Source organism: Calypte anna, chromosome Z (assembly GCF_003957555.1).
Source record: "Calypte anna isolate BGI_N300 chromosome Z, bCalAnn1_v1.p, whole genome shotgun sequence".
Classification (NCBI taxonomy): Eukaryota; Metazoa; Chordata; class Aves; order Apodiformes; family Trochilidae; genus Calypte; species Calypte anna.
Window position 1 is genome coordinate 50,149,693 of NC_044274.1, and position 15,272 is coordinate 50,164,964.

Here is a 15,272-nt window from a genome sequence, read left to right on the forward strand (position 1 = left end):
AAGCTTTTATTCCAGTCCTGAAAACAATCAACCAATACACACCATATTCCCACACCCCAAAATTAAAGAAAAATTTATTGCTTTTTTTCTAATCTATAGTAACCTAACTTAAAAATTCATTGTGAGAAATACTTTTACTACTACCAGCTGTCATTTGAATTGGGTTTTCATTTTCTGACATGCAGTCTGAACCCAGTAAAGGTCTGTAGTCTTCTTTTTGTGGAATTTAGTGTCTGTGAACAGGTTCAAAAATATGGAGAAATGTTGATAAATAGTTATTCTTTGTTTTCTATGGAAATTAAAATATAAACTATTTGTGAAAAGGCAACAAGGAGAAGACAAGGCTGGTGTAACTGGTTGAGAAGAAAGGCAAAATTGTGAGTTAACTGTGTTATATCTGTTATTGGGTTCCTCACCAAGAGTTTGGTTCTGAGCTAGCAAAGGCGGAGTCAAGTGAGGGAATTGGGAGGTTGTTGTCTGTGGTACAAGATGATCTTGAGTAACTCTGGAAGAGCAGAACACTGGGAAAGAGGCCAGGCCAAGACCACTGGGAGTAAGTAGTGGACAAATTTTGGATGTAATGAGCAAGAGCTGGGAGTCTTCCATGTGAGGGAAGAAGCCCATGACTGCAATGCTAAAGGAGATGGGTGTACTGGTGGGAAGGATGGCTTCAAGAAAAGAAGGAAAATATATTGGACAACAAAGTGTGTGCTGAGATTGGCTAAAATTAACATGAAATGTATTTGGGAACCTTAAAAATATAAAGGCAAACTTATTTACATCTTATTTTCCTTTTTTTTCTCTACAAGATACACTGAAATCATTAACAGTGTTTATAAATGTAGACTTCAATAAATAGAAGTTTCTTAATAATGGCCTTCTACCTTTTTTTAAAATAGGCTTTCTGGAAAGGATTCAAACAAAGGAAAAGCTATCTTGACAGATTAAAGGTGCTTCAAGGCAATGTTGCTGCTATTGTTAAGGTAAGATCCCACTGTGTTTTGGGTCCTGAGTATGCTCTTTGTCTTGGCCTTGTCCTCTGCCACTGTCAGAAACTAGAAATGAAAACTGAAGGGACTTTTGTGCCAGAAATTTGCATGGTATTGGAAGTTGTTTAATTGACAGTCAAGTAAATTGTTTTTTGAGATCTCTGTGTTTGACTTTGTTGAACTTAAGTGTCTCATGTTAAAGATTTCCTTAAACTTCCCTTTCCATAACACAGAATATGAAAATATTTGAGCTGACAGTGTGCTATCATTTCCTTAAAATCTGTCAAATCTCTATGTCTGAAAATTGTTCACTTTCTTGGAATGCTTGTGAGATACTGTGTTGTGGGAAGCCTGTAGATCACAGATGGGTTGTTGATCTCCTGTCTATGAATAAGAGTGGTTCACACTTGAGACATGAGACCTGAAGGTAGGAAATTACTTCCAAAGATAATTCTAAGCACAGGTGGTAGAGCCTTGAACTCATCTTGCTGTTTCTGTGGAAGCCCTTGAATCTGGTCATGGGACTCTAGGAGCCCATCTGGTAACAGCATGCCTGCAGAAGAGGACTGCCAGAAGCAAATTCAAAACACACAAAAACCAGTTTGTGCACTACATTTCAGGTTATTACTTAATGTCATTTAATTTTCAGATTCAGTCATGGGTCAAAATGTGGCTAGCAAAGAAGGCTTACAGAAAACGGCTACAGTACTTCAAGGACCATGTAAGTCCTTTTTTTGTGTTTTGAATGTGAAGCATTAGAATAGGGCAATATAACTGTACTTTCAGTTTTGGGAATCTCAAGAAAGAGGGTGCAGGTTCTTCAGTGTGTTTCTGGCAGAAATGTGTCATAACTAGATTCTTTTGCCTGATCTTGGTCCCTTCCAGAATGATGAAATTGTGAAGATACAAGCATTTCTCAGAGCAAACAAAGCCAGGGAGGACTACAGAACACTAAGTAAGTGGAAACAGTTGACTGTTGTTTATTTGTGGAGAAGTATGTTACTGTGTTCAGTAATTTAAAAAAAAACAACTTTGAACACGGATTTCTCAGTCTTATATTCCCCTTCAAAAGAAGGTGCAAGTCTTTGCAGACTAATTGTTTTACCCCTGAATCTATTGTGGTAAGCTGTACTTACCCAGTATGACAAAAATGTTGCTCTAACTGGTATAAAATTTTATCTGCAGTTCCAAAACTTTCTGCTCAGTGATCAGTTTCCTAAGGGTTTAAAAAGTGTTCAGGATTATGTCAATTAATAAACCTATTTACCTCAACTATAGTTGGTGCTGAAAATCCACCCCTGACTGTCCTGCGCAAATTTGCCTACCTTTTGGACCAAAGTGACTTAGACTTTCAAGAAGAGCTGGAAGTAACAAGGTTAAGGGAAGAAGTGGTTACAAAAATTCGATCCAATCAACAGCTGGAGAAGGACTTGAACCTAATGGACATAAAGATTGGACTTCTGGTGAAAAACAGAATCACTCTTCAGGTCAGCAGGCTTTACTCATACTCCCTTGCTAGCATGGACTGACCACTTCTGTGTGGTGAAGAGCTCAGAATTAAACAGTCACAGCATGGCTGAGGCCAGAAGAGACCTCTGGAGGTCATCTGGTCCAATCCCCCTTGATCAAGCAGGGCCATCCAGAGAAGATTGCCCAGCACCATGTCCAGAAAGTTTTTTAATATCTCCAATGATCAAAACTCCACAATGTCCCTGAGCAACCTGTGACAGCACTTGGTCATCCTCAATTAGTTAAAATACTCCTACTATATTAAGCAATTTCTCTGCACGTCTTAAGTAATCTTGGCAAAATACCTTTTGGTAGTAGAGGTTGCTCTCTTGTCCTAAGTGGTACATCGGTTTGCTACCAAAATGTCACACTTCATTTTGCTGCTTGTGGACAATAATAATTGCTTGACAAATTTTAAGCATGTTTTCTGTGGCAGAATGGACTGGAATTCTGGTCACGCTTGTGAGCCTGTTCATCATCAAATGGTGAATGAGTCTCTACATGAAATCAGGTTTCCCAAACAGTCATTATTGACAAGATAGAGCAGCAAAATATATAAAGTTGCTAGTAAAGGCCCGTGGTGGAATATCACATTTAACATGGTTTGAAAAATGCTAATTTTTGCAACTTGCCTTTTTTATTGATATATAATCCAGACTTTTGATCATCTGCCTGCAGGATGTGGTACTGCACAGTAAGAAACTTAACAAAAAGAGCAAAAGTCAGCTGGAAGAGATGGTTATGGTTGACAAACAGGGTATCAAAAGTTTGAGTAAAGAGAGAAGAAAGAAACTGGAGGCTTATCAACATTTATTCTACCTTTTACAGGTAAATTTTAATGTAAAAATTAACATGGCAATTATTTGCTGAAGAAAAGCTAGAAGTACATTGCTTGCTTGTTTTAGTGATTGTAGTAGTGATAATGAGAGGATTTCCCGAAGTAGAATGTAGACTGCAGCAAACACTACCATGAACTGGTGTTTCCTGTAGTTGAGAAAATCCTTGCTATATTTAAACTGTGCAGGAAACCTAGCTGTCTTTTTTTTTTTGAGAATAACTTTAGTCTATACTGAAGCCAAAGAAAAATATTTTGCTCCATCTATGTTTTAGTCCATGCAAGGCGTTGTCACTATTAATTGTGCCTGATTTGTGCTGGCAAGGAAGTTCTGCTATGCAGGTGACTGCATGTAATGCATTGTTTCTTGTGGTCTTTTTATCTCATCCCATGGAAGTTTTTCTTGAAGAATTTTAGATCTTCCTAGGACAGATGCTTGCTAATACAGAAGCTGACAGGTAGTATTCAACATCCTCTTGTTAGATAGCCATCATAATTTGGTAAATTGTAATTTAATACATGGACCTGATGCACAGAGATCCTGTTGGGAGACTAAAAATCCTTACTGGTGTTGCTCACAGATACCTAATTGTGTAGTATTCAGTACTGCTTATGTATTAAAATTTGGAAAAAAACTGAGCCTGTGTAGAAAACTAACATACACACAAATCAACACAAATACTTTCTGTGCTAACAGAAATGTAGAGAGAGCTGCCCCAGTTGGGGTTAGTTTGTTCTGAACTATAGTATTTAAGTCTTTCTTTTTTCTTTTTTCTTTTTTTTTTTTTTAAATTTGTTGTAGACTAATCCCACATATCTGGCGAAGCTGATTTTCCAGATGCCACAAAACAAATCAACCAAATTTATGGATACAGTCATCTTCACTCTCTATAATTATGCTTCAAATCAACGAGAAGAGTATCTGCTTCTCAAACTCTTCAAAACTGCTCTAGAAGAGGAGATAAAGTATGTAAACTCGTAAGACAACAGTTCAATGAATAGTTCATACCTAAAATAGTTTGATAGTTAATCTTTAAACTGCTGTAGAATTGTATACACATATTTGTTACTTATTCACTAAATCAAGCGAACTCCAATTCAGAAAAAAAACCAAACCTTCTATAGTGGACAATATTTTTGCATTAAAAAGTTGTAGGGGAAAAAAATACACATTAGGGTTTCTTGCTTTTGTTTGTCTATTTAAAGGTAGAAGTCGTGTAAATGTATGTAAGTCTAAATCCATGTAAATGTATCTTCTAAATAGAGCGTGGTGACTTACCCTGAAACAGTAAAATCGTGGTTTATGGCCTCAATAGGTATTTGCGGAAGATATTTAGGCCTGAATCAGGTATATATTAGGTGCCACTAACTATGTGATGTTCTAGGGACATTATTGTAACACCTATATAATCAAGGTAGTTATTTCTATAATCTTGTTTTGAAAGTCTAAGAAATAAACTGTATGACTGTTTCAACATAGAAACATGATGCTTTGAAAGGTATGGGGTTTGACAGCGTTGATAACTGCATACAAAAGTCAGATCTAAGAACTCTTCTGTTCTTGACACAGCTCTAAGGTAGACCAGATACAGGATATTGTTACTGGAAACCCCACTGTCATTAAGATGGTCGTCAGCTTTAATCGAGGTGCTCGTGGACAGAACACTCTACGCCAGCTCCTGGCCCCAGTGGTGAAGGAGATCATGGAGGACAAGTCCCTCATAATCAACACTAGTCCTGTGGATGTGTACAAGTCATGGGTAAACCAGCTAGAAATGCAGACTGGTGAGGCCAGGTGCGTAAGGAAGATGGATATATTGTACCATTTAAATACTTGGGGGAGCCTTCAGTTCTGCTCTTCCCTTCCTTCTCTGACAAATTGCACTTGTGTCCCTACATCCTTTCCCCATCTTTCTGCAGCATAATAAGACTTTTGAGGGGAGAGAAGCTCACTTTGCTGACCATGAGTTTCAAAACTCAATTACTTAATCTCCACAAGTTGTCATAGACTCCTGTAGAAGAATTGCTAACATTTTTCCCAGGTTTTATAATGTCATGTTAGTAGTACCCCAGGCTTTTGTAGAGCTATGACTGTGCTGGGATGTGGATATGCATGTCTTAAACTAAGATTTCCCTTTTATAATTAAGGGAAGGTATATGATAATATGTGCATCACCACCTAAATTTATTGCCCCCCTTGGAAAAAAAAACCACACACACACACACAAAGAAAAAACCCAAACAAAACCCCAAATAGAAAAACCCCAGAAACTAATGCACCTGAGGATTTTTTTATTTTGTCAGCATCAGCTGTATTTATCTGACTTTTTTTGTTCACTGACTACCACTACAAAGGAAAAACCCAAGATTTTATTCTCAAATACGTTTTGACTGTCTTAATATCTGCTTCCTTTGCAGCAAATTGCCATACGATGTAACCACAGAACAAGCATTAACACACACAGAAGTGGTCAGTAAACTGGAAGCATCGATTCAGAGTCTGCGAGCAGTCACTGACAAAGTCCTTGCATCCATATTCTCTTCTCTCAATATGATGCCGTAAGTGCTGAGTTAGGACTCTCCAAGCTGTAGTTCAAGTGAACTGTGGAGCTTCACTTGAAATTCAGGGATGGACATCCTTTCAAATAACCTGGCTTGCAGTATGTGCCTCTGGAATGACTTGCCCAGCAGAGGGAGAGGTTTCCCCACACCTGCTCTGCTTCAGCAGCTTCTTAAAGGCCTCCCTGTACTTGAAACTTAGTGTATTGTCTATAATCATTTTTGTATTGTGTGAAGTGGGTGGGGAAAGGCAATAACTTGGCTTACTAGAATGATTGTTTTGTGTTTTATCTAAATTTTTCCTCTTCACCTGTTCTATTTGTAGTTATGGAATGAAATACATAGCCAAAGTTTTGAAGAGCTCACTCCATGAGAAATTCCCAGAAGCAACAGAAGATGAACTCCTAAAGGTATACATACCAGCAGCAAGTTCTTTTATTGTCAAAGGGGATTTTTACTGACACTAAGCTTTCTAAGGAACTGAGAACACCAGCATCTACTGAAGGAGCCTGGCACTTACTGGGTTGCAAAGGGGTAGCAGGTCTTCACCTGGATGCTCAGTAGTTCTTACAGATGACCATGCTCAGCCTGTTTTGGATAGTTCTTAGAAGTTCTTTGGACTGTTCTTAGAAGGCTGGAGTTTATATTAATCATCTTATATTTTGGTTTTGTGCTCTAGTTCTTAATATCAGAAATTCTTTCATGGAGAACACTGGTCTTAATGTTCTTTCCCTTCCCCTTCCCTGAAGCTGTTAACTTATTAAAATAAAAAACAATCCAAACAAAACAAAACAAGGCATTAATATTGGATTTAAATACAGTGAGGAAGGGCTCTAAAACCAAAATAGAAGCAGATCATTACATTATATTTAAGGTGCTTGTAAAAGTTTTAGCAATGCCATTTGTACACACTGGAAAGTAAAGTGAAAGCATGAGCATGTACTGGCACATTGGTCACTGCTTCCACAGCCCTGGTGCCTCTTCAGAAGGCTTAGGGGAATTGCTCCACATGCCTTCCAGCCAGCTGAGAGACTGACAGGTCTCTCAAATTAGAATATAAAGACGTTTTCGTTAGTGTTTAATGAAACAGTTCTAAAATTACAAGGTATTCATTTCAGTAGAACTTCCCTATTATGCTTCAAAAATATACTGTTCAGGGGATTTTTGTTGTTGATTTTTTTTTTTAATTATTATATGTATATATATTCTCGTGTGTAAAGGCCTTCAGACTCCTCAGCTGAAAAATTCATTCTGCTTTGGTGTGTTTTAACAATGCTTTGGAAATCCTTCCAAGCAGCATTTATGGGACACTTCTGTCCATCACTCCAGCAATGCCTATCTAAGGCATTGCTCAACTTACGGGGGAAAAAAGGTAGCAAATGTAACATAGGACACTCCACCTGAAAGCCTTCGAAAGCCTTTAAATCATAATTTACCTCACATAAGCTGAGATAAATTGCAAAGAGAAATGTTCTACCAGGTTCTGAGATCAGGAATGATATGAAACTACCATGTGCACAATACAATACTGCAACATCATTACAGAAGTTGCAGTTTGGAAAGTCTGTTCTCTAGTCATTTAGGGCTGTGTGCAGTCCTTGTGAGAAATGATGGGTCCCTTGTCAATGGATACATTAAACACTGGCAGGTATCCATAGCACTTCAGAGAATGAGCCTCTGGAGATGAACTTTGCAAAATCTAGAAGAAACAAGTTGTATTTGTGTTTACTTAATGCCTCATGTTAGCTGTTCTAAAACCAGCACCAATCTGCAAAGTGGTTCTAAAAGTCCATAGATATTATAGAGGTGTTGTTAAGAAGCACATGGGATAAAGGACCATGGGATGTTTCAGTTAGCCACATATGTAACATATAAGTCTTAGGTGTTAATCTAGCACCATTTCCCATGGTTAAATTCAGTAGAAATAACTGATCATGTTTTCTAAGATATATTTACTTTATGCAAAGGGAAGATCTCTTAATTTTTTTTTCTTTTAGATTGTTGGCAACCTCCTGTACTACCGCTACATGAACCCTGCCATCGTTGCTCCTGATGGTTTTGATATAATTGATATAACAGCTGGGGGCCAGATACATCCTGACCAGAGGAGGAACCTAGGTTGTGTGGCAAAAGTCCTTCAGCATGCTGCTTCTAACAAACTCTTTGAAGGAGAGAGTGAACATCTATCATCTATGAATACTTACCTCTCACAGACATACCAGAAATTCAGGTATGCAAAGGCGTCTCAAATACCTATGCAGTATAAGCATGAGGATGAGTAAGGCAGGTAGACTCTGGGTTCATAAGAATTCGCCACTCAGAGTTAAAACTATTCAGTGATCTGCCATAGAGAAATTGTCACTATTGAGTGGGGGGAAGTTGAAGCAAGAGTAACAGGTAGTATTTCTGCCTGGGCACTATTTTGAGAACTGATCATCTCTGCTGGCTTGGTTGCAGTAAGGGTTCCTTATTGCAGACACAGATTGTGAGAACAGTGTGGGGTGATTGATTATCCAGCAGAAATAATGTGTTCTTTCGTTCAGAAGGACAGCTGAATGTTTTGTCTGGGGAAAATACTGGTCAGGGAAAAGTTGTGGGTTTTGTTTTTACTCTTTCATCTTTGCCAAGAGACTCCATGCAGATTTTACTCTTTCATCCTGCACAGCCATAGGAATTTGCATGTTTTTCTGCACTAGGGCACAGGTTCTTTGGGATTATTGCCCATCTTTTTGGGTGATGGCTATTACTAGCTTAAAGTGCCCTCAAGTCTTGTGACAAACTCAGAACTTTCAGCTTTCATGTCTGCTCCTTATGAAAGCAACTGCACTGTTTGTACAATGGGTGTCTTTGAGAGACCATGAACACAAAGATACTTAAACTTAGTCATTCTGCTATTGAACTATTTAAGGGTATGACATGAACAGGAAGAAACAATAGGGTAGAAAGTGTTTCAGCAAGACTAACAAATGCTAATGAAAGAGCCTTACTCTACTTGGTCCTTTGATCACTACAAAAGGAAGAATCCCTCTCCTAATTAAGAAAACTTTATACAAGACTGAGTTTCTGGGTGACTGCACTCTGTACTCTGCACTCTGTACCTCCTTAGACATAAATAATGGCTTCTCTCAGCTACATATTCTGCTTGTATTCACTCTGCAACTGCAGTATCAGCTATGTTAAAAGCTACCAGCCCTACCTAAACCTTGAGTATTTATGAACTTGTGCAGGAATTTATCTAAACTCTTCCTCCACCACTGAGTTCATCTGCCTCCATGATCTCGTCCTGTAGCAATATTGATACATTTGCTACCTGTCGGCTAAACAGTGCTTCCTGTCATTTATTTGACATTAACATTTATCTGCTAGTTTTGTTGCATATTCTTGTCCCACTATCGTGGGATTTGATGAATGAATTCACACGTCTCATGCAATACCACAGTGATTTTCTATGACTTGATCATATCCCTCAGTTTTTCTTCTCTAAACTGAGGAACTCTTTTTTTTTTTTTTTTTTTTTAATAGTAATAACTACAAAGGTTCTCTGAGCCTGAAATATGCATCCTCCTCAGGATTGTAGGTCTGGACACAGAACTGCTTTTGTGCCATACTTATAGGTCTCCTCTTAAAACCCTGTTTTTCTCAGCTGCTCCAGTTCAGGTCCTTTCATTTTGGAAGACAAAATAGTCCTCTGACAGGAGTACCTTGCTGGTTTCTGGTTGTCTATGCACATCCCTGAACCTGTCAGTAGCTTGGAGTGTCACCTGCTTGAGGCAGGTCTCACTTCTCCACTTACATGCTGGGCATGTCAAAATAACACTTCAACCATACTTCACATTTTTTCTTCTCAAGGTTCTTGCATATATAAACAAGACCACATTTTCTGTCACTTCTATCAGTCCAGTTCCTGAGTAACTGTGATTTAAACACAGTTGTAGTTGAAGTAGTAATTTTGTGCAGCTATTTCAAATATTTTTTTCTAAGCACACTTCATATTTCAAAGTGTCTTCATAAAATTGGAGAGTCTTCTGGGGAAATCCTTTAACTTCTAGACAGCTACATTCAAATTTCTCTAAGTGTTTAAAATTCACAAAGTTAGCACTCTTGCTGAATAATGAGGAAACAAAATTACCTTTAGAAGAATCTTGTACATAGATTCCTGGAAAGATGGAATGGTTGGTCATTTGTATTGATGTGTAAATGTGTTGCCTCCAAAAGGCTCCCTCAAACACTAAGTGTAAATTGCAGATTGTAAGAGAAGTATAATGTATGTCAAAGACTTAATTGTGGTGGTGGTGTTTTGTTGTTGTTGTTTTTTATACAGGCTAACTTAAGTGAGTTGATAAGCACAATTATTTAAGTCTTCCTCATTTTCTTTCAGGAATTTCTTTCAAGCAGCATGTGATGTTCCTGAACCAGAGGAAAAATTCAATATCGATGAATACTCTGACATGGTGACCCTTAGCAAACCTGTCATATATATCTCCATTGAAGAAATTATCAATACTCATTCAGTAAGTTAATGAAACTATACTAGCCAACAGACTCAAGTGTTGTTACCCTGAGGAAGGCTTAGTGTTCTGTATCTCTTCTTTATTAGTTCCTTCATCTCTGAAATATTATAGAATTAAGTGTTAGATTGCATTTTTCCTAGAAGACTCTTTCCATGTAAAAGCATCATGTTGAATAACAACTAGAATATAACATATTCTGGTGGAAGGGAGGAACATTTTTTCTCAAAACTAGTGTAACATTTCTAACTAATTTATATTTGCAAATCCTCTTCTGTCTTGACTAAGGAAGTGATGCAAATTTGAAGAAACTGTTTTACTCCAAGAATGCAGAAAAAAATCAGTGTTTTTCTTGACTGTCATTCTGTCATGTTTTGTTGGAAGTAGATGCAAATCTCTGATTTAGAAGGACTCAAGCTATGGCATCCTGCCAGCTTTTTATCATGGGTAAAGAACAGATTAACTGCAGTAAGTAGTATGACTCATTAGGGTTTAAGTTCAACATTTACCACGTGGTCCTACTAAAGCTGGGATCTTACTGTCTCCTTTCCGTCTTGCAAGGTATTCCCTATCCCCTCCCTTCCACCTTTCCCCTTGCTCCCCTCCATGCCTCCTCCCTCACCTCCCATGACCCCTTCCCTCCAAAAGCCAAAAAAAAAAAAAATCCCAGAGCTCCTCCAAAAATCCGCAGACTCCACAAAGAACTTCCTACAAATATTGTCAGTAACACCATGAATAAAACACCGTGTGCTCAGGTGGCCAAGAAGGCCAATGGCATCCTGGCCTGTATCCAAAACAGCGTCGCCAGCAGGTCCAAGGAAGTGATTCTGCCCCTGTACTCAGCCCTGGTGAGGCCACACCTCGAGTACTGTGTCCAGTTCTGGGCCCCTCAGTTCAGGAAGGATATCGAGGTCCTGGAGCAGGTCCAAAGGAGGGCAACCAGGCTGGTGAAGGGACTCGAGCACAGACCCTATGAGGAGAGGCTGAGAGAGCTGGGGCTGTTCAGCCTGGAGAAGAGGAGGCTCAGGGGAGACCTCATCGCTCTCTACAACTACCTGAAAGGAGGTTGTAACCGGGTGGATGTTGGTCTCTTTTGCCAGACGACTTTCAACAAGACAAGAGGGCATGGTCTTAAGTTGTGCCAGGGGAAATTTAGGTTAGATATTAGAAAGAATTTCTTTACGGAGAGAGTGATCCGGCATTGGAATGGGCTGCCCAGGGAAGTAGTGGATTCTCCGTCCCTGGAGATATTTAAAAAGAGACTGGATGTGGCACTCAGTGCCATGGTCTAGCAACCACAATGGTGGTAAAAGGGTTGGACTTGATGATCTCTGAGGTCCCTTCCAACCCAGCCAATTCGATGATTCTATGAATATCCAAGTCCCAGTACCCCAATTTACAAGTCAGTTAAGGCAAAACAAATTGCCTGGTCTATTGAAAAGGTGTTTGCTGGATTATCTTTGTGCACTGTGATACTTTATTAATCCTGAAGAGAAATCCTTAACTTCTGTTCAGTACAGCAGAGAGGATTGCTGAAGAACCACACACAGCAAGACTAATGCTAACCTCATACTCCAGAACTGAGCATGTTTGCCCCCTTTGGTCCTCCATAATCCTGATCACACTGTTGTCTGTGCTTTTTCAACATTTAGTCTCCAGATTTATTGACAAGCACAAAGACAGAGGGAAATTTTTTTTTTTTTTTTTTTTGATGATGACATCATCATTTACGTTTTTTTTCATAGCTACTACTGGAGCACCAAGATGCCATTGCCACTGAGCCAAATGACCTGCTGAATGAGTTGCTTGAAGGGCTGGGACCTGTTCCTGATGTAGAGTCTTTTCTTGGTATGTAGTTCTTCATCTTTATGGATAACTTCCTTCTAGGGGCACATTCAATGAGGGCTTGATTTGAATACTGTCATTTCTCTCACACTGACAGTTTCTTCATTTACTGTGGAATTATTCTCTCGACACTTTGTAACATCAATCTGTACAGCTGAACTTTCTTCTGATTGCAATATCCACTCTTAAAGATAAATGATGTGATTCACAATCCAAATGTCAAAGTTTTGAGCAGAATGGTCCAGATGTGCTCAAATTACTTAGTGATTACATAGAAAGTGATATTTAATAACCTGCTTCTAAGATTTTCTAGTATTAGCTAGAAAGAAAAACAATGTGCAGAGAAATCTTAAAGCAGCATTTTTTTTTGATAGTTAATTGCCCAAACAAAAATGAAGTTTTAATGATTACACAAATTTACTAGAAAGTTATATGTAATATATGTGAATTATATTCAATTTGCCTTAATTGTAGTATGATGTGAACTGTTCAGAAAGTAGCTAGAATGTCACCAATATCATCTTTCAATGAATAGCTTGTTAACATAGCTTCTAGTTTTTCATTTTTCACTATCACTGCACATTAGAACACAGGATTTTCTTCTTTGAGAGGAAGACATGCAAGTCTCTTGCACCTGAGTAGCATGAAAATCAAGAATCATAGGTTTGGGTTGGAAGCACCTTAAAGATCATCTAGTTCCAACCCACTCTGAATGAACATGTACTAGGCACCATGTACTAGATCAAGTCATTCAAAGCCCCACCCAGACTGGCCTAAAACGTTTTCAGGGTGGGGATACTCACAACCTCCCTGGGCAACATGTGGCAGTGTCTTACCAGCCTCACATTAAATTTCTTCCTAATGTCTGACCTAAATCTACTCTTAACACCATTACCCCTTGTCCTATCATGACACACCCTTTTAAAAGGTCCCTCCCCAGCTTTCATGCAGTCCTCCTTTAGCTACTGGAAAGCTTCTATAATATCACCTCAAAGCTTTCAATTCTTCAAGCTGAATAAACCCAACTTTCTCAACCTGTCCTCATGGGAGAGGTGCTCTAGTCCTCTGATTATCTTCATGCTCCTCTTCTGGACTTAATCCAAGAGCTTGTCCAGAGGAGGGGCCACAAAGTTGACCAGAGGGTTGGTCATTGGTGGCATTTCCAAAATATGCAAACTAGGCTTAAAAACAGCCAGTTTACGGGTCTGATTGTTCAATCCCCAAAAAATGTTTCTTAATGTTTCTGTTTCTAAATGGCAGGAACGTGTGGGCTATTTAAGAAAATCAGTGTATCTGATGATTTACAGTAGTTTATCCAGGTTCTGGTTAGCTTTGAGCATTCAATCCTGGGAAAGTTGGCAAACTTCAAGTAAGATGTTTCCTTACAGGGGAAGGAGCTGTTGATCCCAATGACCCCAACAGGGAAAGCACACTGAATCAGCTTGCAAAAACAGAGATTTCACTGTCTCTAACAAGCAAGTATGAGTTAAGAGAAGGTGAAGATCGGGATCTCAAAAGCTTGATGATAAAGTAAGTTTTAATCGGGAACCTATGTTCTGGTGATGCTGATTGTTTGTTTTGTAAAAGAAAAATTGCTTCCATCCTGTTGCCCTGCCTAAGTGGATTTTTGAGGCGCTGACTGCACTCAGTTTTCAAGACAGTTTGTGTTCAGTCCTACTTACGCTTTTGCAAAAGTTAAACTCAGTCTTTTAGAGAGCTTATAGAAAGATAAACATACTGCCACTTTGTTTTGGACCACGATTGGGTCGTTATCTAACCTAGTAAATACTTTTCCCCAAAGTCCTGAAAACATTCTGCTTTAAAACACCCACAGCCTGGGGAAACAGAGATGAAAAATTGTCTAGCCTTGTAAATGAAGGGCAGTATCACTGTCCTCCCCCTCAAAAGAAAACACTTCCCAGATGTACTGCAGTCAGACATTTGAACAGGATGTGACTGTCACTTTAGCAGGAATTGTGCATGCTTTAATCCAGGAAAAGAAAATCATACATGTTTTGTTTGTTAAGCAAGTTAAGAAATGAATACTGGAATGGCCTGCGATACAGGCTACTTTAAAGTAAAAATTGTTTTTATAAAAGCACTTAAGTATCAAGTTATTGGCACCCCTATACTGCAGCTTATTTCAAGCTGTCCAGAATAAAGATTGGCTTATTTAAGATCCTGGTGCTTCCAGAACAGGAGGCTGAATGGGATGCTGCTCTCCTCTCCTCTTATCACTATGCTTATTTTTACCCCACAAGTGTGAATGTTAAATGTTCGCTTTAAATACAAATACAGTATAAGTGTTTTTACAACTTGGCAAGCACTATAAGTATAGATACAGGTTGTAATTCAAATCTAAACATATTTTTTGTTCTTTTGTGGGGTTTTTTTTTCCAAAATCAAAGATAAGCTTAATTTATTAGGTAAGAGTTGAAGTTCTATTTCTAAAGGAAGTTCCCAGAATTGTCTGTAGCAAGCAGTGTGATCTCTATAGAAGCCATAAATGTCTGCTTGAAGTATGGAAAAAAATTAAGTGCAAGAACACTCTTACTATTTATCCTGAAATAGGAGATTTTCTACTGTAATAGAGTAGTCTATCTGAATTTTAAGAAAAAAAATGAGGGTTTTCTGCAACTTTTTATCAAATATAATTAGTTCTAAAGTCAAGGGACTGCAGTGAGAATGTAAAATCAAAACTGTGTTAGTCTCTTGGTATTCCAGAGATCAAGGCTCTAGAGCTGTTCCCAGGATGGTTTTATAAGAAGGTTATGCCTGCAGCTGTCCCTTGAAAAAAAAAATGTTCATCCTGTCTCTTTTTGCCTCTGTGTGGGATGATGCCTACCCCTTAGTGGAGTCTCAAAAAACATGAAAAGCCAAGGCCAAAAGAACCAACTTTAGGAAAACTTTCTGGGTTTGGTTTGGAGTTTTTTTCCTGGAAAACTGGAGGGTATTCCAAGAGAGTTTGTGGAGGAAAAATACATTTAATAAGAGTCCTTCAGAAGCTGTTGAATATGCTAGAAGTGC

General features: G+C 38.6%; 1 protein-coding gene across 3 annotated transcripts in view; it reads left to right on the forward strand.

The window, feature by feature from the left end:
* IQGAP2 (IQ motif containing GTPase activating protein 2) overlaps window positions 1–15,272 on the forward strand; it is a 123,082-nt gene that overhangs the window by 100,769 nt on the left and 7,041 nt on the right. For all 3 annotated transcript variants that reach the window (XM_030466972.1, XM_030466973.1, XM_030466974.1), the window contains 13 exons: window positions 900–983; window positions 1,639–1,710; window positions 1,875–1,944; window positions 2,268–2,476; window positions 3,177–3,326; window positions 4,136–4,299; window positions 4,904–5,128; window positions 5,752–5,892; window positions 6,218–6,302; window positions 7,890–8,122; window positions 10,271–10,403; window positions 12,146–12,248; window positions 13,634–13,775. In XM_030466972.1, the coding sequence (XP_030322832.1) occupies window positions 900–983; window positions 1,639–1,710; window positions 1,875–1,944; window positions 2,268–2,476; window positions 3,177–3,326; window positions 4,136–4,299; window positions 4,904–5,128; window positions 5,752–5,892; window positions 6,218–6,302; window positions 7,890–8,122; window positions 10,271–10,403; window positions 12,146–12,248; window positions 13,634–13,775 (1,811 nt within the window). The remainder of the gene's footprint in view (window positions 1–899; window positions 984–1,638; window positions 1,711–1,874; window positions 1,945–2,267; window positions 2,477–3,176; window positions 3,327–4,135; window positions 4,300–4,903; window positions 5,129–5,751; window positions 5,893–6,217; window positions 6,303–7,889; window positions 8,123–10,270; window positions 10,404–12,145; window positions 12,249–13,633; window positions 13,776–15,272) is intronic.